A 25,598-nucleotide genomic window follows, 5' to 3' on the forward strand; every position below is an offset into this window, starting at 1 on the left:
ATCATTTTTAATTTCAATAAAAAAATTGGTTAGATGCAAAATATTCAACATTTAATAATTTCAATCATTTAAATTTTAATTACCAAAAATTATGTTAAACATTATTTATAAACTCAATAATCGATAATATATATATATATATATATATATATATATATATATATTAGTACGTAAATAATAATATCCAATATATTGATTATTTATTCTTTTTGACAGAATTAATGTATAATCTATTGAGAATTGATTTATTATCCAAAATTTTTTTCATAAACTTTATAATATGTGATATTAGTGATCTTATTTTTTATTATTATTTAAAAAAATTTCATAATTTTTTAATTATATAATTAACTTAATTAATAACCTTTATTATTGTTTTTATACTAAAAAAATATTAATTTATACTATTTATATTTTTTATTATTAATAAATAAATAAGTATTTACACTATTATACTTATTGTTTTAGATGATGATTTAAGTTATTTATTTTGTATGTTAAATAATATTTTGTATGTTAAATTTATTAAATATTAAGATGAAAAAATTATTCAATAAATTATACAAATAGTCATTACTAAAAAAAATATATATATCATATATAATAATCCTTGATATATATAGTGTCATGTATATATTAAAATTATTTATTTTAATTATGTGAATAATTATTGTTACAAAATTATTAAAATTAAATGTAAACTCTTTAAGTTATAGTTTTTACGAATTTGTTTATTATTAAATTATTATTTTTTTGTATTTAATGTAGTTTAATTGAAGGCGTGTACCATTTTAAATCCTTACACATTGAATGCGACATATTTATTGATGGATAACGCAGAGCCCACAGGAAAGGGGAAAAAATGGGCGAGACTAGGCGAATTGACCGGGTCGAGTGAGGTCCGAGAATAGTGATGGATGAGTGAGTGAGTATAAAAGGCGAAGGTTGTAGAATGTAGATCCTTTGACTCACTCTCTCGCCCTAATCATCAAATCAGTAGTAATCAGCAGTAATCGTCATAACAAGGAAGGCACCGCCTCTTGCGTGTGTTGTATAATAATATTGGCAATGTCAATGAACATGAGATCGGTGCTTCTGACTCGGGGATTCGTGACTCGCTTCATGGACTCAACATCTCGCGGTGCTTTCTCTCGTTTCTACAGCGACAAAGGTAGGGTTCTCAGCGAAGAGGAGCAGGCCAAAGAGAACGTCTACATCCAGGTACTTTCCCTTTCCGCCCTTTCCCCTTCTCCTTATTCGAAGCCCCGTTCCGATCATTTGTTTTCTGCAGAAATGGGAGAGAGAGAGGTTGGAGAAACAGAAGCAGCAAGCTGAGAAGGAAAAGGCTGAGAAGGACAAAAACGCTTCTGACAAGGTATTTGATTTTTATTCTTCTCATCGGTGTTTTAGGGATTCGATTTCGCTACTCTAATGTCTAAACATCTACTCTTTAGATATTTTTCATGTGTCATCATATGATTCTGAACATTTGATTTTGTTATCAACCCTGTGTTTGACTCGAGCCGGATGTGTGTTTTCACGATAGGATAAATTTCTTCTCACTGAATTTATAATTTAGGGTTTACAACTATTAATTAAGACATTGGCCTCTGGGGAACGTTTTAGATCTTAGAATTAAATTCAAGCATTGTATGGTTTGCATTCCAATCTTGAATCTTCGGTAGAAAAATTCAATCACTGTTGGTATATTTAAACTAAGCTTATCAATAAACTATAAGCCTAATGCTTCATGAATTACAAGGTTAATTGCAAAAAGTTGATAAGCACTGTATCTAGTCAAGACACCAGAGAGTTCATGAAGCATCAATTCTATAAACATGCAAGCTCATGTCATGTAATTGTGTCTTTAAATAGGTAAGCTTATGTATGCTATTCTCCTAGTGAATTTGCAATGAGAATGTGAGTAATGTTAAGAGCCTTCATTTCCTCTCTATTTTAGAGAGTATAATAGAGAGGATATATATATATTGTTGTGATTTTGTTTCTCTTCTGCTTAGTGTATGTTGTTTTATTATTGTTGAAAAGTCATATTGAGATTATGTTGAGTTATTTTTGTGAGTAAGTATCCTTGGGCAAATTAATTGTGAGTTTAATCTTACAATGGTGCTCCCCTTTTGTAGCATAGTAGTTGAAAGCTGCATTATGATTTCAGGGTTACTTAACTTCTCTTTCTCAAATCAAATTGCATCAGACACTACCGAACTTTAGCACAAGTTTATTCTATCTTTTACACAAGGAAATGGTGAAATAGCCTGCTTATTAACTTCAAACTTTCTATGTTATTATCTCTCTATGCTACATATCACCATATCAAGTACATCTATCAACTCAATCAACATTCCAATTAATTAAAATAATGTTCCCTTGAAGGACATCATCGGTTCTTCCATTTCATATGGGTGCTAAATTTTGATTAGTTCTGATGCCAATCTCTATTAGATTGGTTGTTTGTATTCTTCAGCTTTTTTGGACATTTCCAAATGGGCACTTGCAGGTGCCAGTCATGTGCATCACTGTGTGGATGTGTTGTGTGGTAATCCTGATGTATTTTTGGTTCTTCTATTAAGTTGATGTCCTGAATTTAGTTGATATTTAGATGTTCTTTGAATTGAAGTTTTTATTGCCTTTATTTTGCTCCAAGTAGGTGGCAGTGATATTTTCCTGGTGGCCATATGTGTCTTTATTCCACAGCAGTTTAACACTATTCTAGAGAAATTTAACTGCTAATCTTTTGCTATCCGTTAATTCTTTCCCACAATCCTAACACAACTTTGTTTTTTCTTCTCTGTAGAAACCTGAAGGATCTCACAAGGGATGAGTTTGTCTGTCATGCTTGCTATCAAGGTCACTAGTAGTGGAAAATAATCAATGGAAAATAAAAACATTGACTCTAAGTGGACTTTGGTCTTTGTATAGATTGTGTTTCGTCTTTGTTTGTATGTTGAAAAATGTAACCATGCTGTCTCGTCCATCAAGCTTCACGAAGTTCGTTATGATATGATCCTCCTCTTATTTGCTACGCGTTTGTTGGATGTGAATGCCATTCTAAATTTCTGATCAGTATGTGGAAATTGTGAAATATTCAGTTACACTTTCGGTGTTATAACTGTGTTGGGAGTGAGTAGACCAGTTGAATAGATGAAAGCTTCATGTTTGAAGAATAGGATGATGCTTAGGAGGATCGAACAGCGCAGACTTGCTTTTGTTTGGTTGTAGTGTTAGGATTGAAGGCGCAGACTTGCTTTTGTTTGGTTGTAGTGTTAGGATTGAAGATGGTGAGTCGGTGAGATTTGATTTCAAAACGGTTTATGTGATCCTCTATAATATTATTCACAAGGTGGTGGTTCGGTCAAATTTCGTTCTTGGATTAGCATGGTTTTAAATTAGGGAGTGAAAGGGGAAGAAAATAGATTAGGAAGGAATTAATAAGATTAGAGAGAAATAAGTAAATGATTTATTAGATCAGAGAAAAATAAGAAATGGGATAATATGATGGTGGAATGCTAAAGAGGAAAAGAATATCAATTGTCAATTATTAATTATTGTTTGATTGATGCTATCGTCATTATTATTTTATTTATAGTAAATTTTACTATTAATTAGAATTATCTAGTTGGATTATTAGGTCTATTTTTACTCCTTGAAGGAAGCTAATGTAACCCAAGTATGAAATGTAGGAAGTAAAACTGAACAAGATTACTTGGCATGCAAGATTATCCCAACGTGTGGCAAATCCCATTAGCCCAACGTGTAGCAAATCCCATTGTAAGCTTCCACCTTTTGGTGGTGTTGGTGGTTCTGGCGGTGGTGCTAACCATTCTTTTTTGTCTCTGGAATTTTACCGTAATTACCCAAATCAGTCTCTGGGACATTTTAGTTCCAAGGAAAATTAATACACAGACTAATCCCCAAGATTTTATTCCAGACAAATCAGTTCCCAATTCATTTTCCGGCAGAATAATTACCCAGATCAGTCTCCAAAGATTTTAAAAACGGACATTTTAGTCTCCAAGAAAAACTAATGTACAAATCAATTCCCAACGTTTCTCTCTATTAGACATAATAGTCCCCTATCCAAAAATGAAATAAAATAAAATTATTATATATATATATATATAAGAATTTAATGAATAAATTTATCATTATTTTTGTCCAAAAAATACAAAAAATATAGTACAATATTATTGTGCAATTAATAATAATTATTTTATTTTTAGACGGGGGACTATTATTTCTAACAGAAAGAAACGTTGGGGATTGATTTGTACATTAGTTTTTCTTGGGACTAAAATGTCCATTTTTTAAATATTTGGGGATTGATCTGGGTAATTACTCTGCCGGAAAATGAACTGGGGACTAATTTGTCTGCCGGAGTAAAACCTTGGGGATTAATTTGTGTATTAATTTTTTTTGGGACTAAAATGTCCAATTCTAAAATCTTCAGGGACTGATTTGGGTAATTACTCTTAGTTATTTTATGAATTCATTCAAATTATATTTTGTCTTTGAAGTCTTTTTTTTTGTTGCTCATAGTATTTTTTAACTCAATAGGTCAATGACTGATTCGTTGCGGATTTGAGTTCTATTTAACGGTCTGTTACTAGTTAATGGGTTGCTGCATGCACAAGTCGGAATTCGAATTTTCGACACTTCTTAAGCGGATAAGTGAGCTAATCACTCGACCAATCCAAGTTGGTTATCCTTGAAGCTTGTTATAAGTTTTAAAAATATTTCTAAGTTTTATTTTGTTTTAATTTTGTCCTAGAAATTTTTTATTTGTATTAAATATTTATTTCATGGCTAATTTTTTCAAAAAAATTTAAACCAATTTAGTGATAATTTTACAAGAACAACTATCAAGACAAGCAAATTGGAAATTGTTGTCATGTATTGTTATTGGATTAGTTCTAAATTTTTTAGAAATTTAACTATTAGAAATATATTTGTTGAAAATTAAATTTTTTTAGAATAGACAACAACAATAACAACAAAACATTGTCCCACTAGGTGGGTCGGCTACATGAATCAAACGACGCCATTGAGCTTTGTCATTTACCATGTCTACAGAGAGACCATTAATATGTAGATCTCGTTTGACAATCTCATGGATGGTCTTCTTAGGTCTTCCTCTGCCTTTCATTCCTTGTCCATCTTCCATCTCATCCACCATCCTGACTGGGTGTTCTGTCGGTCTTCTTCTCACATGTCCAAACCATCTGAGACGTAATTCTACCATCTTTTCCACAATGGCTGCTACTCCAACTCTCTCCCTTATATCTTTGTTCCTTATTTTATCCAATCGTGTATGACTACTCATCCATCTCAACATCTTCATCTCTGTCACACTTAGCTTATGTTTGTGCTGTCCTTTAGCTGCCCAACACTCTGTACCATAAAGTATAGCCGGTCTTATAGCAGTGCGATAGAATTTACCTTTAAGTTTTAAAGGCACTTTTTTGTCACATATAAAACCAAATGCATTCCGTCATTTTGACCAACCTGCTTGAATCCTATGATTTACATCCTGTTTAATCTCTTCATTATCTTGTATGATGCACCAAAAATACTTAAAACTTTTAACTTTTTGTAGGGTGTTTTCTCCAATCTTCACCTCTATATTATGGCTCTTCTCAAACCGAACTTACATTCCATATATTCTGTCTTGCTACGGCTTATGCGCAGACCATACACTTCTAGAGCTTCTCTCCATAAGTTCAACTTCTTATTTAGGTCGTCCCTTAACTCTCCTATAAGGACGATATTATCGGCAAAAAAACATGCACCATGGCGCAGCCTCTTGAATGTGCTCTGTGAGTACTTTCAAGACTAATGTGAAAATGTATAGACTTAACGATAATCCCTGGTGTAATCCTATACCAATGAAAAATTCATCTGTCACACCACATTGAGTCTTCACACTAGTTGTGCCCCATCATACATGTCTTTAATTGCACGAATATATGCGATCCTTACTCTCTTCTTTTCTAAAACCTTCCATAAGACATCCCTTGACACCATATCATACGCTTTTTTCAAATCAATAAACCATATATAGATAATTTTTATTACTACGATACCTCTCCATCATCCTTCTTAGCAGGTATATCGCTTTGATGATGGATCTGCCTAGCATAAATCCAAATTGGTTCTCTATTACTTGTGTCTCTTTTTTCAACCTCCGTTCTATCACCATTTCCCATAACTTCATGGTATGGCTTATGAGCTTGATCCCTATATAGTTTTCGCAACTTTGTATATACCCCTTATTCTTGTAGATAGGTATCAAGGTGCTCTTTCTCCACTCATCAGATATCTTCTTCGACCTTAAAATCTCATTAAAAAGTTTGGTTAACTAATTGATACCTTTTCCTCCAAGGCCCTTCCAAACCTCAATCGGGATATTATCAGGTTCTATTACCCTGTCATTTTTCATCTGCTTTAGAACCTCTTTTACCTCGAAGTCTCAAATCTTTCGATAGTAGTCAAAGTTTTGATCTTCTTCCCTTGTGCATAACCGACCAAGGTTCCGAAGAGTCTTATGTACTTCATTAAATAACTCGTAGAAGTAGTTCTTCCACCTTTCATTAATCTTCTCTTCTTGAGCCAGCACCTCTCCATCCTTATGCTTTATGCACTTAACCTGATCTAAATATCTCGTTCTTCTTTCGCGGCTCTTTGCGATTCTATATATACATTTTTTTCTTTATTTCGTGTCCAAAGACTGGTAGAGATGCTCCAATTCTTTCTTCACTTAGAGCCATTTTTGTCTCTTTCTTAGCCGCTTTATATTTTTCCCAATTATATGGATTGCGACATAAAGACCACTCTTTAAAGCACTCCCTTTTTATCTTTATTTTTTCTTGTATACTCGCATTCCACCACCAAGACTCCTTGTCTCTTGGTCCTATCCCTTTAGATTCAGCAAAACTTTCTTTTGCTGTTCTTCTAATAACTTCTGCCATCTCCCTCCACATCTCTTCTATGCTTCTATTTCCATCTCACTTTGCCTCTTCTCCTACCCCTCTTACGAAGCTTCTTTGTTCTTCACCTTTCATCCACCACCACCTCGTCCTTGGGTTCTTCTTATGATGTCTTTCCTTCAATTTTTGGTCGACACGAAAATCCATGACGATCATCCTATGTTGTGTTGTTAAACTCTCTCTTTGGATAATTTTACAATTAATGCAAAATTTCCAGTCGACTCTCTTCAACAAGAAGAAGTCGATTTGAGAGCTTGTCATGCCACTCTTATAGGTTATAAGATGTTCGTCTCTCTTTCTAAAACATGTATTTGCGATGAGAAGGTCAAAGGTTGAGGAAAAGTCCAAAATAGTTTTACCCTCGACATTAATCACCCCGAAACCATGGTCTCCGTGAATACTTTCATACCCAGTCACTTCTCTTCCATCATGGTCATTTAAATCTCCTCCTAAGAAAATCTTATTTCTCGAAGGTATGTCTTGGACCAAACTCTCTAGATCCTCCAAAAACCTTATTTTGTGTTGTTCGTCCGAACCCACTTGCAATGCATAGGCGCTAATCACATGGAAATCACTTCCCTCCACCGCAAGTTTGATAGAGATATTCCGATCTCCCACCCTCTTGACATCCACTACGTCCTTCTTCCACTGCTTATCCACAATAATACCAACCCCATTCCTATTCTTCACCTTTTCTATATACCATTGTTTGAATCCGAAAGTATCCAACTCTCTAACCTTCGCACCAATCCATTTTATTTCTTGTAGGCACATAATGTTAATCTTCCTCCTTGTCATGGTATCCACCACCTCCATGGATTTTTCTGTTAGAGTGCCTATATTCCATGTTCCAAATCTCAACCTTCTGTCGCTCCGACCTTTACCTTTTACTTTGTGAACTAACTTATTTACCTTCATCCGTTCATGAAAACGCGAAAACCCTTGCTCATTTAACACAACATCCGGCAACGACCTAAGTTTAACACAAAAGTGTCTTTGATTCATGTCATAAAGATTTAACTATGTTTTTATATTAATTGTCGAAGACCTAACACAACTCTCTTCCTTTATCCGGATTTGAGATCGACTATGTACCACAAGTATAACATTATTTTAATTTAGAATAAAATTAAAATAAAATAAAATCTAAAAATATTTTTAAAATTTTTTACCGACTTTAAGAAAAAAAAAAATTTACCCCAATATTTGTCTGACACTACTGCCTCTACTTTCTAAACTAAATTTATGAGGAGGCTTTTATGTTCTGAGTTACCTGTGGGAAATTAAGGGTGTGTTTGTGAAACACGTTAGAGAGGATAAAAGTGCGTTTTAATGTTTTGAACATTATTTTTTTATGTTTGACAATTTTTTTCTCTGCATCCCAAAAGCTCGTTCACTAGAAGCAAAAAATTATAGCTTCTGCGTTTAGTCGTTTACTCAACGTATGTTTAGGTTTGTTGTTAGTTATTATTGGTTTTTCCATAATTTTTTCTAAATAAATATTGAGAATATTAAAACAATTGTTCTAATTTTTGTGCACTATTTACTATTTTAATTTTTTATAATATATATTATTGTTCCTATTAGAAATGATAAATTAAATAAAAAATTAATTATAAAAATAATAAAAATATAACTTGTAAAAAGTTAGAACCTAAACTAATAATAAAAATAAGATTATTAAGAGTACTTAAAAAGAGTACTAAAATATGTTATTTTATATATTATTTTTAATTTAATAAATAAATATTAATTTTTACTATAAAAAAATACTTAAAAAGTTGTCAATTTTTATATATTATTTTTAATTTCATAAATAATTATTAATTTTTATTATAATAATAAAAAATTATAATATACTAAAATAGAGTACTATAAAAAAATATTATATAAAAGATACTAAAAGATATAAAAAAATAATATTATAATTTAATATTATATTTTTTTTAGTAATTAATTAATTATTTATCTAGAAGTGATATTAACTAATATTATCCAAACAATATTTATTTTATTAAAATTAATTTTGGTAAAAAATTGTCAAAAATAAATCATGTTGTCACAAACTCACTTCTACCCAAAATCAATTATACAAAATCACTTCCATTCAAACTCCAATTTGACCAACCTAAATCCAAACATAGCAAATTAGTATGAAAAAAAAGCAAATTCAGTTGACTCTCATTGGACTTGGTTCTTTCTATGGATTATTCTTGTTTAGTTCTCGTTACTTCAATGATGATAATACTGCTAGGCTTGTTGCAGTGTGCATACGGCAAGCTTGATGAAGTTTGATCCTATGGAAATCTTTCATGTCTGTTGTCGTTGTCATTGTCAATGTCATTTTTAATTATTAATTTAAAACTATAAAGAAAACATAAATTGTTAACATATTTTCAAGGAGAGAACTAGAACAATATCTCAGCGGCAAACAATATAATAATAATTATTTATAAATAAAAAGTTATCAAATTTGGATAACTTCCCAAAAATGTTATTATCCCTAAGAACAAGCCAATATGCAAAATTCTGTATATGTTTTTTTATTTTCTTTCTTTCAAAATAAATGGCCCGTATTTGATTCTCTTTTAATTATGGATTTTCATACTTCTGTAGGAGAAATAGGATTAAGACCTTTGCCGTAATTTACAAAACCATGGGTAGTCTTCTCTTGTATTTTGGTCTGGGTACAATGGAATGAATGGTCTAGCATATACCATGGAAAAAAGAGATATCCGGCAACCTCAAAATCAGAAAAACTGTTGATGACATTATTAATTTATTATGATCATAAAATACTATATAACAACAACATCAACTAATAACTAACGATGATGAATCATGAATGCCTGGATCGGAGATTATACAGCAATAAGTTAATTGGACAAAAACAATCAAAGAAAGAATTTTCAATAAGTGTCTATTAGTTTTAACTAACCCCTTACTATATCTTCGGATTCACAAAGGAATTTAAACGGAATCTAAACTAATATATAAACACAATTAGCAATAATACTATCCTAATATGACACTGAACGATAACCTTTACAAATAAGAAGTTATGAATGAAAACCTAAAACTATATACAAAACAAGCAGCTTCTAACTAAAGCTATATTCAAAAGCCACCGTAGTTTGAATACCCAAACCCACCAGCACCCACATGATTGTGCGGATTAAAGTGCTGGTGCTGTTGGTGTTGCTGCATCTCTTGCTGTGGAGGAGCAACCCAATTCTGATCAACAGGCACAGGCACAGAGTTGCTATCCACCGTGGTTATATCATGGATGCTTGATCTCTTCCTCTCTTTCTTCCCCGAATTCTGGCATAGAAAGTACTTTTGGGCATGGCTAGCTACTTGAGTAGGTGTTCTTGTAACAACCACATTCCTTGAAATGCTTCTCCAATCTCCCTTTCCAAATTTTTTTAGCCCAATCAAAAACAACCTAATCACAAACACAACAATAAATAAATAATAAGATAATACAAAATAATAATTAGAGAAGAATTAAAATAGGAATTTGTCACAAATAAAGGCGCCGCCACTAAAGTGCAGCTCAAAAATTACAATGAAGAATCAAAATAAAACAAAATCAATTTCCTTTTAATAGAGGGAAAAAGACAGAGTTTTTCGAGACCAAAACAAAACCAAAATTGGTTTGAATAATTTTATTACTCAATGATGAAGAAAAACAAACCTAAAACCCTAAATAAGAAAAAAGAAAAAAGCCGAGAATCAAATTCAAATAAAATTGCGAAAATACCTGTGTTCCTCTTCCGTCCAAGGAGTACCTTTCTTCCTCTCGTTGTCGCTATTCCTGGGTTTTGACCCGAACGAGATCTGATTAGCTGAGTCCCAAGAAGACAACCCTCCACCACCGCCGCCACTACCCGCCGAGTCATCCGAGTACCTCGGCACCTCGACTCGGCCCGAGTCGATTTCGTAGACGTCGCGGACCAAAGCCTCGTAGCGGTCCCTGACTTCGACGGCTGACTTGCCGGGAACCTGCTCGGCGATCTTATCCCAGCGGTCCGGTAAGTCCTCCGGCACGAAAAGCAAGGCTCTCTCGAAGACCTTATCCTGCTCCCTAGTCCAGTGATTCATCCGCACCTCCACCGCCTCAGTCCCCCACCGAGTGGCCACGGCGGTGGTCTCCTGAAACATACTCAGATTTGTCGTTTATTTTGAGTCAGAATTCAAAAAGAAGTCTGGCGTCGTTGTGATGTGTTGCGTGTTCCAACTGTTTGTTGTTTGTTTTCGCTGACTGTAGCGAGAAAATGAAAAAGAAAAAGGAAAATAATAAGAGAAACTCGCTGTCTTCGAGATTTCGCTTCTGTTTGATGGGGGTTTTAAGAAAACGCGCCTCTCATATTTATATAAACCTCTCACCAAATTAATTAAATTAGTTTTATTATATATTTGTAGCCTAATTAAATTTTAGGTTGGGTTAGGGAAAATCTGTTGTGGTGGGTGGGACCAACTCATACTCTTAAGGGATCTTCAATACCAACACGTTTTTGCCCTTATTTCCTTCTTTTTCTATTTTTGTGATTTTTTTTAATAAAAAATAATTAAGAATACCAACTCAATTTTTTTAGTTATTTTATTAATTTTTAAATAAATAAAATTTTGAATATTTTTATTTTAATATTTTAAAAATAATATATATTTAAATTCTTATTTATTTATCTATTAAGAGGATGATTAAATATATGAATTATAATTTTTAACAAACATTAAAAAAATTAAGATTTCAGCACATACTCTGTGCAATTTGAGAATTTCTCTGTTATAATTCTATTCGTACTCTAACGTACTCAGTTTGGTAAAATTTATATTTTTGAAAAATAATTTATAAAAATTAATTTTTAAAAGATAACTTTTTAAAAAATATAGTATTTATATTTAATAAATTAAATTAAAAATGACTTTTAATAAATACAAGTAGTAATAATTACGTTTAGTAAAATAGCTTTTAAAATTTAAAAATATTATAAAATACATAAATTTAAGTGTTAATTTAAAAATTAATTAATATATGAAGTTATATTAAACTTTTAAATTTTAAAAAACTCTGCCTTAGTTACTTTTAAAAGTATCGATCTTTTAAAGGCAGTAAATACAAGCACATAATATTTTTAATTTACCAAACACAAAATAAAGAGCTTGTGTTTTTAAAAACACCTTTTTAAAAAGTTTTACCAAATTACACCTCTAAAATTTCCAACTCAATCCTATTCTAACAAAGATAATTTTTTTCTAATTAACTATAATCTTAAATTCTTAATCATTTCGTATTTTATAAATACAATAATAAAATAAATAAAAAATAAATTTAAATTAAAACTAACAACAATAAAGTTATAACGAAATCCATGTTTATCGCAAATAATATAATATTCACAGTACCTGAATCATAGCTAATAATATTGCCCTAACTAATTGAATAACAATGTATATATAATGTTAAGACTTGAAATAATAAGATTTTTTATAAACTAAATTCAACTAAATTAAATAATAAAATTTAAAATAATTAATTATAATTAATTTTTATTGTGGTAAACTAATTTAATTAGATTTAGAATATAAAGACTGTTGGAAAGTATTTTACTATTTTTCTCTCTCTATTAGGTTCATGATGAACTTGTCTTTATGTTATTAGGCCCTTCACATAAGCAACATTGCATTCAAAATGCTTGTCACCTGAAATCCGTGTTTGAGGGCCCTATTCCTTTATTACAGATATGAACATAACATAAAAAAACAGCATGTGTGTTAGTAGTAACCGTTAATTAGTTTATTCCCGTTATTTGTGATTATCACAGTTGTCATGCTTTCCATGGTAGTTGTGTTCATGCAAGCAATTTGAGTTTTTGACTTCACTTGCATTCAGAATGAGACTGGTAGGAAACTTAATTGAACAGTCAATTGTCATCAACATTAGATTATAACACCTGTTGCAATTTCTAAATTTAACTTTTCTAACAAAAATGTTTTGTTAAAATAAAATAATCGCGCATAGGAAATATCCCCTTTTACTATGTTTTGGACGGTGTCATACAAATGTCCAACTAGCTAGCTATGTGAAGTTAATAAAAAAATTATGGAGTTATAATGTAAAAAATTAATTATTATTAAATTTAAAACTTCTATTATATATAAGTCTTTTTATTTTAAGAAGCAATAAGACTTTTAGTTTCTTACTTGACTAACTTTAATTTCTCATTTTGAAGAAGTTTGATCCGAAATTAATTATATATTTTAAATGCATGCATAGCAAACAAAAAGAGGGGAAAGTCCGGAAAATGTGCTATACATAAAAAGTATGACTGCTAATGGATAGGGCAGCTGAGTAGGGTAGAGTAGTTGGGCAAACCCTACTCTAATTCTACTCGTAAGTTAAAAATTTTATTAAAATTCTATCTTATTCTATTTGCAAGTTGAGAATCTTTCCACTCTAATTCTATCCGTACTCTAAAATTCTAAATCTTATCTTATTCTATTTTATCTGTAGAAATATTAAATTTTTTCAAAACAAATATAAAACTTAATTATTCCAAATTTTATACATATTAATAAAATAAAAAATAAAAAACTAATGTTTTAAATTATTAAATTAACTAATTAGTTTAGTGGTTATTCATTTATTATAAATCATTACGTGAGGAAGATTGTAGATTTAACTCTCACATCTTTTACTATATACCTAATTTTTATAAAAATATGTGTTATATATGAGATGGAGGTTAAGATATGTATTGCTAGCCCTGATAATTGGGTTCAAATATTTTTGCTTTTATATATTTTTCTGGTGACCGTTAAATTTTACTAAGATTAATAAGGTTTAGATGTTAAATCATTCGGTATGGTTTTCAACTTAAATATATAGAAACAATTAAACAAACATATTGCTAATCATTTAACTGTAGATTTAGGATAAGTTATTCAAGAAAGGATCAATAGATTCTGCAGTTAGATGCTCCATTTGTTTTAACTTTTAACAAACATATTGAGTTGGACTAATGCCTATGGAATAATTTTTAGGTGTCGGTTTGACTAACACCATTCCTTATATATATATATATATATATATATAGATAGATAGAGAGAGTGTGTGTGTTGATTTATCCCAAAAAAGAAAAAGAAAGAAGCGAGAAAGAGAAGACCAGCACCTAAAAATTAGAGAAATAATAATGTTAATTTCACAACTAAAAATAGACAACAATTAACAACCGCAAATCAGAAAAAAGAGAGATTAAAAAATATGAAACTATAAAGGTATATGTTATAGTTTATTGATTATTATCTGACTCTTACTTGCTTTTTTTTTTTTTTCTAAAAAAAACCTTAAAATCATTTCTGTACACCCGCAAAAGGTTTGCTAAATTCAATAACTTTTGTATTGTAATATAGCTTTGATGTTTCCATAGATAAGACAATACAAATCATTTTTATTATTGTTATTACTACTTAATCTTTTTAAAGTTGGGTGGATATTGATTACTAATTGTTCACCAAATTCATTAAAAAAAAAGTATTTGGCATCTAATTTTCAATACCAAAAATGACACACTCCCCCAATTTGTCTTGTAACTTTTATATATAGGGAAAGTATGGAGAGCTAATAAATTTAGTGTATAATATATACAATAAAGAGTTAAATTAAAATTAACATCAAAGGATAACTATAACACAAAGAAAGTTAAACTACTTAGTAAGTAAACATTCTATTACAAATTGTATACTATTCTATAAATTCATCGTCATGTTGATTGTTACTATAAGATAGATTATTTGTCTCGTTAATAATGTGTGCTACACAAGTGAGTGTGAAGTTCGTAAACTAAAAGTAGGTCACTTTCTATCCGTACAACCATGATTCTTAGTTCATGAACTTGGGATACAGTTTTAAGTTTGAAAAATGTTAGATGAATGATTATTTAATTTCTATATAAAATTTATTCTATTCTGTCTTCTTTCATTCTATTTTATTTTATTTGGGTCGGATTTATCAGCGTTGGACCGGATTTAGAAATGGGTTAATGTAATCAACTTTATACAGTGAGATTAAATAAATTAGTAGTAACAACAATAATAAAAAAATACCCATTTTTTAATAATTTACATTATTAAAAAAATTACTTTACTTTTTTTTTATCATAATTTATTTTAATTATTATTTTATTTTGATATTTGTATCTTATATTTCATAAGAGTACTGTATATCTAAGCTTTTCAAATAATCAATAATTTATGATTTGTTTTTTAATTTTTTAAAATTTAAAAAATAATTTTAATTAATAAAATATATAATAATTTTTTTATTAAATATACTATAAATTACTAGAAAATAATTTTATAATATATTATAAATGTTATTATGTTTTTTTATATGTTACTTTATGTCAAAAATAAAATTATAAACAAATTTATAAAATTATTTTTTTATATCTATAAATAAATTATTCAAAAAATTAACTTAATAATTATATATACTTAAATTATTTTTATGTAATAAAAATAGAATAAAAAAGAGCTATAAAATTTGTTTAAAATTCATTTTTTTATATTAAAATTTTTAAATGAGATCGGACAATATCATTGTATTTATCCACGGATTAATATGAGGGAGAAAAAAAAAAGAAAAAAGAAGAGGGTGGAAGAAAGGTGGTTAGGTGAGGAAAGAGAGTGTGATTCGATCTGCAAAGATGACGTGTCAAAACATGTGTCACGCTTTGAAAAGCCACATGCTGACGAGGCAGCGGTCCCACCCCTTCGATTCGCTCTAGAAAGCCCCTTCTCAACCGAAAGCATTGAACAACTGTTGCCACGTGGCACCACCCACTTGGAATTTTCCTCGTGGGCATCTCGGTTCCGGATAAGATCGAACTGCCACGTCATTCATTTCTGCCGTCTTTTCTTTTTTTCCAATTACTACTTCCTCCACCCAAAAATCTACTATGTTACACTTAATTAATTGATTAAATATTACACGTACAGAAAATCATGATTAATTAATTAATGTTTGCACTTCAACACGTGATTTTAGTTTTACTGGAGAATGTAACTAACTAAGATACATGTGCATCAATTAGTGGTGTTAAGGATAGGAATTAGGAAATTTAATAATATATATAGTGCAGCGTTGCTAAGTATGTAAGTCTAGGATATGAACAAATTGTTTATTAGACCTTTACTTTTTATATCATCAACTTTTTCATGTCAAAACGCAGGTTTATCCGTTTATAACAGTGGGTCATTATCTCTCATAATTTGAATAAAGTTGATAATTAAAAATCGTTAGATGATAATTTAGTTAAATTTATTAATTTATGTAATGATTTTTATCTATCAATTTCATATAAAGTTAACTGTATTTAAATGTCTATGTTTATTATCCGTTTCTCTATGATTTGAATGAATGTGGGTACACTGTTATATGTACTGCAGATATTTGAGCGTGGTTTGTATAAGTGATTGGTGAAGTGAAATGGCAAAGTAGTTGATGGAGACAGAAAGAGGTGATATTCATATTGATATGATGAGAGGCTAAGTGGTGAAAATAGCAAACACGATTTTGATTGAGATTCGGTCATATCAATTTAGGATAGTTGAACTATTCTTACATGAATTAGGAATTTATACCCCCTATTAGTAGTACTAGTTCTCAAAAGAGAATTTGACTATTATTACAAATCATCCTACACAAATTTCGGCACCCACCATTTTCATGTGTAGAATGGACAAAATCATTAAGGTAATGTGAGCAATTTAATTCTTCCCTTAATTAAAATAGGGTAGGAACTAGGAACTAAGGAAGTAGAGTAGGAATCTATGCAATGCTAATTTCACTTGTAAAAACATTTTGTTATGAACCCCACTCTCGGATTTCACATCGGAATAGCCTCTAATTCGATTATTAAGGATTTAACTTCCTTTAACGGTCTAAACTAGTCCTACGATCTCTAATTGATATTTGAATTTAAATATTTTTTTTTATCTTAGTTAAATAAAATAAGATGAGATAACTATCGCCAACTATATAAAAGATAACCAGAGGCCTCCTCGGATAGCTTATTTATTCTACACACTTTATATCTTTTAAATCCGTTATGACTTGAGCATTAGAGTGTCTCTGTAGATATCGCTCTCCGCCGTTCCAAGACGATCCGACAACCGTTTCGATCTGCAAGTCTCCGATTCATCTCACAACCTACCAAACACTTTTTGTACACATTTCAAATAATGTTCATTTAAGTTTTTAGCTTAGAATTGTTAGCTATTTCAACATTAATTAATGACAATTAGTCCACGCAAATACAAAAGCTGTAACACTTTATGTTAGGTTGGCTTAAGGTTCTATTATTTAAAAAGGGATCACTTCATCATGAAGGGTTGCCGCCAAAATTGTGTGCTTCAAGTGGCTGGCTTACTCAAATGCTTCAAATGGTAGGTTGGAATACTAAAAAAAACAACACAATCGAGAATATAATAAATATTGCACAATGTCATGTCTAAGTAATAATGAAGGAATAAGAGTACGAAGCATGCATAAATCCAAAGAATGAAAGAAAATCCATGCGTCATACATGTATTTAAAGGAAAACAAGAAGAATGAAGAATTTAAAAGTTGTAATAAGAAAGCAGCCTCTTTGACCTTTAACTAAATCCCGGAATATATGGAGGACCTTAGCTTTACCTGAACTTTTGAATCACACGTCTTCTTTGGCAATCACCACTCATAAGCCGCTATCTTTCTTTTCAAGGCATTTTGGTTTTCGCCAATCTTCAACACAACCTTTTCTTTTTTTGCTCATCGAGAATTAGATATTATAGACCACAGAGATAATGACAATTACCAAATAACTGAATAAGTAATAACCTTTTCTCTCTTTCTCTCCATGTCTATCTCATTTTTATAGCACGGATATTCAGGTACAGTTATTTTTGTATAAAATTAATAGTTAAAAAAATTAAATAATTTGACACATTTGACTAAATTATTATTGAACGATTTTTAATTATTAATTTTATATAAAGACATCTCCATAAATTCCATGTGAGTTTTTACTTTTTTGATACTATTTTGACATAATTTTTTTTTCTTAGATAGATTAAATAACTTTCAATCCTAAGTACTATAACATTATAAACTCACTCACACTACATATTCACATACATAATATTTTAAGTGTTTCTATCCACTACTTTGTATTAATTTTTTTTTTTTTTTTGTCAGAGTATTAAATTTTGAATCCTAATGTAGTCAGGAGTCAAATGAATTACCATTGAGCCGAAGCCTAAAGGCCCCAAACCACTATTTAGCAATTAATTTTTTGGACTTGATTGTGGGCTAGAACAAAGCCCAACCTAAACCACAATTTAGCCATGTTGTTTGAAGAACTTAAGTGGTACTGACTACTGACACTTATTCATTTGTCGACCCAAGAGCATAAGGAGGCTTTTTTTGTTTTCTTGGTCAATTCAAATAAACAGCTACCAAGGTTCGACCCATAGATATTGGGCCCGTTTATGATAACAACTAAAAGACCAAAAATGAGAGTTTAATGGCCCAAATAAAATTAATGCTATAATATTTTGCTAAACTTTTTATTTTCAGGGCTGAAAAACAACACCACTACAGGTATGATCCATTGTTAAGTGTTAAATAATGAGCAACAAAAAAAAAATCATGAGCAACAAGTTGTTGCATCTCTGAATAGCTTCGATATATCAAATACTAAATAAACAAGAAGCCAAGCCAAGCCAAAAAAAAAAAAAAATAGAACCAAAATAATATGAAATTTTAAATAAATACTTGAATTTTATATCTACAAATCACATCATTTTTATATCAACTCCATTAATAACGATAGAATTAATCCTAACTCAATTAACACTTTATCTATTTTTTTAATTTTGAATTTGTGTTCTACTACTAAACCTGATAAACATATACACAGTAATGAGTTTCATAAAACATTAGTAATGAGAAGGAGTGTGGAATATATGTCATTTCTTGTACGTTTTTTTTTTCCTTCCTAAATGGTAGCATTTGATTTTTATACTCTTTTCTTGTTCTTAATCCTATTCCTGGGATAACTAATTTCATACGTATAAAATCACACAATTCTCTACATGCCCTATGCGTGCATTTTGCCTTCAATGAAAAAACTAGTTCGACCTTTTGGTTTTTCTTTTCATTTGTTTTCTTTAGTTTTTCAGTTTTTTTTTTTTCTTTTTCATATTGTTAGATCTGATTAATATATGTGTGATTTAAAAAATTTTTAAAAAATTATAAAATAAGATTTTTCATATAATTCTTATAAATTTTTTTTTTAAAGTTAGAAGTGAGATTCGAACTCGCGACCTCTATGTGAGTATGAAAAAATTATGTCATTTAAGTTATAACTTGTTAACTTATTGAGAGTAAGTTACTCTTTACCTAAAAGAGGAATATAATAAATAGAAATGTGAAAACTCAGGTGAAGTCGACTTCACGTGAATTTGATACCTAAGGTATCAAATTCACGTGAAGTCGACTTCACCTGAGTTTCCACCTAAATAGAATTTACTTTATTTTTAACATTTTAATATTATTTTGGTACTCTCATATTGTTGTGAGTTTCCACCTAAATAGAATTTACTTTATTTTTAACATTTTAATATTATTTTGGTACTCTCGTATTGTTGCTTAATCGTGTGTATTCAATTTGTGAAGGTGGGTTGAAAATACCTGATGATGACTAGAAAATTTATATTTCGAATAGTGAGATATTTACGTAGCAAAAACTAAATGTTTATCTACATCAAGTATAAATTTAAAGATGTAAACTAAGGTTGCTATCCAAACCAAAAAGCTAAAACAGCATACAATAGTAATTCTCATATCTCATATCTCATTTTGGACAGTAATATTGAAAAGTTTTTATAGAAAATATACAAAATTTAAATTTAAAATATATTCACTAAAATAAAACATTTAAAATAAAGATTAATAAAATAAAAATTTACGTGTAATTATTTTTGTATAAAGTTAATAATTAAATATCTACTTAATTAAATCTATCACATCATCTAAATGTACTTGAGTCTTTACTTTAATCTTATCATGTGAAGACATATATATTAACTGAACCTAGTAGGAAAACAAAAGATGTATTGGATGGAGGCAAATTAAAAGAAACCCAGGTTCTGAAGTGTATAGGAATCGGCATAATATTGTAATGGGAATTGAATGCTTTATTTGGGTGAGTGAGAATTCTCATGAGTCTTCAATTTCATGATGGCCTCATCATGCATGTGAATGAATTCAATTCAATTCAATTTTTAGTGGCAGTGTTTGTCATCAGCTTTTCTTTGTCTTGGTTGGTACCAAATGAGGGATATGGATGTCATGGTTAGTCTCCACAACTTTCATTATTCTTTGTCCCATTTCGATGAACATGCAAATATTAGAAATTTTGGAATCTACTCACACCCTTCCCAAATTATGATGCCATACATATTTAGTAGCATAGTACGATTGAAGTCACTGCCTTTATGCCCCGGAATTAATGCCTTCATAACCTTTTTTATTTCGTACAAAATAAACTATTTATCTTCTGTTCAATATAGAATAATGGTAAGCATAGATGAACAATTCCTGTTGCATTGTTTGATCTGTGATGAGAGCATTATGCTTAAACATGCATATTCATTTATTTGAAGTCTAAAACTTTAAGCATAGTTGAGTTACGACAAATTAAGTCATGCATGAAATTAAAAAGAAAATGCCAAACTTATTACCCATAAATCACAAACAATAAAATTATTTGTTGGGTAACAATCACCTCTATACAAATTAAATGTCAATTCTTTGTCATGCATGCATGCTTCCATTCGACCGTTATTCAATTACATCTTTTGATCATCACCATGCATTGACTTATGAATCATAATATAATTCCCACATTTTCATTATTATTATTATTATTATTATTATTATTATTATTATTATTATTATTGTTGTTGTTGTTTCGAAAATACCTGAAACATTGATTTCTATCTGTTTAGTGTCGAAATTCTGCTGTTTGAGTTCTTCATAAGGAGGTGGGGGTCGAAATTCTTGCGTCTAAGTTCTTCATAAGGAGGTGAGGATCAGTGTATTTATAGTTGTTGAAGTAGGTCTACATTTATTGATAGATAACCGTTTCCTTCATCTATGAATTTTGTTAAGAGATAAAGATAGTTGGAGAAATTCGAAAAAACGATTACTTGCTTGGACAAGTACCTCTTTTAAAGACGTTGGGTATATAGAGGAGGCCACTCCTTTAGTTGGGCTTTTTATCTTTATTGGGTCTGATTTTTATGCATTGTGTTAGCGTAATAATAATAATAATAATAATAATAATAATAATAATAATAATAATAATAATAATAATAATAATAATAATAATAATAATAATAATGATTTATTATTATTAATTTTTGTATACGTTATCAATGTTGCTGATTAAGATTGGAGTATCACACCTACCTTTTCCATATCTTTATCTATATGACACAATAGTTAGGCTAAGAGGCATGCGTTAAAGATATAGTTTCAAACGCACTTTTAACATATAATATATATACATTTGCTTCAAAAGATGTAATTGTTTTACACTTTTACAGTTTACTACATGACCATCATATATATATATATATATATATATGCACTTTGGAAAAACGATATTTATACTGTTTTATTGTATATATTTTTTTCTTTTACATTTTTTATAATGTAAAGATTTTTTCTATCATCTTTTATTTTTAATATCAAAATTGGATAATATTTAAAAAAATATGCATAAAAATATACATATAACATTTTTATCACTTAGCTTTTACCTATCAAATTTTATTATCATCCCCATATGCGACAAGCTTCCTGAATTCCCTCCAGAAGTTTGGTACACAATATATATATGAAACAAAAGCAGAGGCCACATATATAGTTAATAAATTCAGAGTAGAATACAACCAATAATAGCAGAAATTCAAAGCAATGTAAACACGAGCAAGAGCTATTTAAATCCATTAGTAAGTCCATCACCCCAAGAAAATGGTTTAAGTCAAAACAGCACAATTTGTGTTAGAGGAGACAATAATAATAAATTAATAATAAATGAATATGCAATTGCAATACGTTCTTCCACCGCTTATTAATTAGTATTTAGTAGTGCCTTTACTCACACACGCCTCTGCCCTCTGATCAGATGATGATGCTATATTTATCGAGGAAAAAAAATATACATATTTATATAATTAGTAGTTAATGTTAATTAATAATTGAAAAACTTTTGGAGACATCATTTTTTTTATTTTGATTATTATTTGATCAATATAAATATTAATTTTTTAATAAATAAATTTTATTAATTTATATATATTTTTTAAAATATAAATTATGGTTAAATACTAATATATAATAATAATATTTAATTGTAATGTAACTTTCTTTTTAATAATTAAAGCGAAAGAAAAAAAAATGTGAATATTGGTGCAAACTGTCCGATTTTTTATTAAAAAATTAATAACACAAATCGGATGGTTCGATTTGTGTAGGAGGAAAAATCGGAGGGTCCGATTTGTACTTTTAAATTTTTTTTATTTTGAAAACAAAAATCGGATTGTCCGATTTTAATATTAAAATTTTTTTAATAATCTAAAACACAAATTGGATGGTCCGATTTGTGTACTGCAAATTTTTTTAATTTTTTAAACATAAATCGAAGATCCGATTTGCTCTTGACACCACAACTATATAAAATACCCATACACTCTATAATTACGTCCTACACTATTTTTCCTTCTATATCTAAATTAAAAAGTGCTAAGAATCTCACTCCATAAAAAATGATTTATCGAATAAAATCTTCCACGTTAATCGTCTTTATCTTCACTCTCACTCCTCTCTACAAAAATAAAGGTTCTTTTCTCACTTTTTTATATTATATGCCCCTCACCCCTCAATTTTAACAAGAGTGGACTAAATGGAAATTTCCGACTTTCAAAATATATAATAAAATGAGATTACAATATATAGAATCAGCACTACGTATATATTATTTATACAAAATATATGTCACATTTTCAGGTTAGAGAGGCATTTAGCGCCATTGAGATCGAGTTGGACTTGATCTTAGTCAATGTTCCATTCGGTTTCGGTTTTTTCAAAAGCTAAAGCCACGGAAACTTTATTTATTACCTGCACATTATATGCAATTAAACCATGCATGCATCCAAGTGGTCCTCTTCACACCTTTCCTTCACTCTCCTCTTCTCCTAACCATCCATTTCAATAATACTCTTCTGATCCCTTGTTTTCTTCTTATATCTTAATTTTATTTAGATTCCATTTTAAATATGCTGAAAAATATTATAGTGAGACAATAATTGGAGTTAACGTTAATGGTCTAGATGCTTCTCCTTTTAATCTGATTAATTTTAAAATATTAAGTTTCTTCTTCTAATTAATTAGAGATTTATCTTGACAAGAGTATTTACATTTCTAAAGATAATTTTAAGTTTTTTTAGTGATTTAAAGTGATAAAAAAATAATAGCTTAAAGTTTAAGATTTTATCTAAAATAATAGTAGATATATTAATAATTATTGTTTCAATGATAATTTCGAAATTTTCATTTAGTGTTAAAAAAAGAGTTATTGATAAATATCGTTTTCGACTAAATCAAGAATCTATTGAAGTTCTCATTTGTGGAGGAAATTGGCTTCACAATAAATATGATTTAAAAAAAAAACTAAAAATCAAAATTAACTTTCTAATATTTTTTTTTTACTAAATATACATGTTATAGAAAATATATATTTTTTTCAAAATGTGAAAATATTAGTATTGGCATGGTATGATGTGAGTAGTTAAAATAACAAAGTTAAATTTTTATAATATATGAATAAGGTATCATATAATTTATTATGACCATAATTTTATTTTGAACATTCTCTTTTGTACTAATAAAAAAATATTTGTTACATTTATATTGTTTAAAAATCTAATGATATGTAATATGTGTATGTGTGATTTTTTTAAGGTGTTGGAACAAAAAGATTAAATTACTTTTAAATTCGGAGGGTTAATGGAATTATTTTTCACGTACAAGCGTTTTTTCTATACAAGTTTTTACAAGTCATTTATATTCACGTATTTTGTGTTGTTACTGCATGTTCTTCGTTATCGTCATCATCAACACCAGCTCTTCTTCCTGCTCCTCTTCCTCTTTCTTTTTTCATTAGAATTTCTTCTCCTTATTTTATTGATTTGAATTCAATCAAGTGGTTGAGGTGTGGTTCAATTCAGAAGAAAAAAAAATGTAGCATTAGAGAAAATATTTTTCTATATTTGCAGCAAATTTGGGTGTAACACGAAGATATTTGGGTGTAAGTGTAACTGTGTAAGGGCTTGTTTGGGTGAGCTTTTAAAAAAAGATCTTTTTTTGAGTTATCTTTTTTTAAAAGATCTTATAGAGAAGTAAAAGTAATTTTATGTTTGGATATTTCATGTAAAAAGGTATTTTTATCTATCAATTATGTTTGGGTATAACAGTATAAAAGTACTTTTTTGTTCATTTATTACATGAAAAATATCTTTTTTTGATTTTACTAGTGCTTTTACTTTTACTACTAGAAATTTGCCAAACACGTTAAAAAATAAAAAAAGATCTTTTTTCATTAAAAAATATCTTTTTTTAACAAAATAATGACGCCCAAACATGCACTAAGTCAAAGATATTTGGGTGTATTATTATTCTAATAAATTCTGCATAATTCAAAATTCTTCCTCTTCTACTGCTTCTTCTTCCTCATCTTCTTATTTCGTTTTCTTATAATTCTTTTTGGAAGAAAAAATCAAATAAAGAAAAAAATACATAATGTAAAATCAATAGAAAGAGTAGAAGGAAAAAATGCAGTAACAATAACAACAATAAAAAGAACCACGATGAGGATGAAAACGCGAAGAATAAGAAGAAGAAGGAATGCGAAGAAAAATGAGGAGAAACGCAAAAAAGAAGGAAAAGAAGAAGAAGAAGGAGGAGGATGAGGAAGAACGTGGAAGACAAATGTTAAAGAATAACCGTTTCTAATTTTGCACTATTCAAAGTTGAGGAAACACGTGTTTACACACTCTTTAAATTGAGAATTGTTTTTGTTAGGTTTGGACCGTCTTGTATAGACTTATATACCAAAAAAGCATATGTGTAGCAAGTCTCATTGATTAATTGTCCAACATCTTCTTTAATTTGTTTTGATTTCAGAAGTTATTAATTTTTATTTGATGTGAGGTTTAATTAGTTTATTACAACTCTTGAGATATAGTCTTTTATTTTAATATATTACATATTTTAAAAATAGCCAACACTATATTCATATGTATTATATTTTTTTAATTAATGATAGTTATTGTTAACTTTTTATGATATATCTAAAATTTTTTATTAATATCGTTCATAAATTTATTATTTTATATTTTATAATTTTAAAAAATTAAATTATACTTTAAATTTAATTATTTATTTAAAAAAATAGGTCTATTGATAAATTTTAGGTCAAATCA

At 29.3% G+C, this 25,598-nt stretch overlaps 3 protein-coding genes across 4 annotated transcripts in view; 2 read left to right on the forward strand and 1 right to left on the reverse strand.

Moving 5' to 3' along the window:
* LOC107617766 (lysine histidine transporter 1) overlaps positions 1 to 24,538 on the forward strand; it is a 122,262-nt gene extending 97,724 nt beyond the window's left edge. Inside the window, exon 8 of one of the 2 annotated variants that reach the window (XM_016319622.3) lies at positions 24,444 to 24,538. The gene's annotated coding sequence lies outside the window, so the exon portion shown is untranslated. The remainder of the gene's footprint in view (positions 1 to 24,443) is intronic. The other variant, XM_088499682.1, reaches the window with a different exon arrangement.
* On the forward strand, positions 865 to 3,040 carry LOC107618804 (F1F0-ATPase inhibitor protein). The gene is made up of 3 exons (XM_016320967.3): positions 865 to 1,221; positions 1,292 to 1,375; positions 2,813 to 3,040. Exons 1-3 carry the CDS (start codon positions 1,069 to 1,071, stop codon positions 2,837 to 2,839), a joined length of 264 nt encoding a protein of 87 aa, XP_016176453.1. The 5' UTR covers positions 865 to 1,068; the 3' UTR covers positions 2,840 to 3,040.
* LOC107616185 (Duplicated homeodomain-like superfamily protein) lies at positions 9,837 to 11,391 on the reverse strand. Its single transcript, XM_088500630.1, has 2 exons — positions 10,765 to 11,391; positions 9,837 to 10,446 (listed from the first exon to the last, which is right to left on the reverse strand). Exons 1-2 carry the CDS (start codon positions 11,163 to 11,165, stop codon positions 10,119 to 10,121), a joined length of 729 nt encoding a protein of 242 aa, XP_088356756.1. The 5' UTR covers positions 11,166 to 11,391; the 3' UTR covers positions 9,837 to 10,118.
* Positions 24,539 to 25,598: the final 1,060 nt, after the last annotated feature.

The sequence above is a fragment of the Arachis ipaensis genome, chromosome B9 (genome assembly GCF_059453495.1).
Source record: "Arachis ipaensis isolate K30076 ecotype BB chromosome B9, ASM5945349v1, whole genome shotgun sequence".
Lineage (NCBI taxonomy): Eukaryota > Viridiplantae > Streptophyta > Magnoliopsida > Fabales > Fabaceae > Arachis > Arachis ipaensis.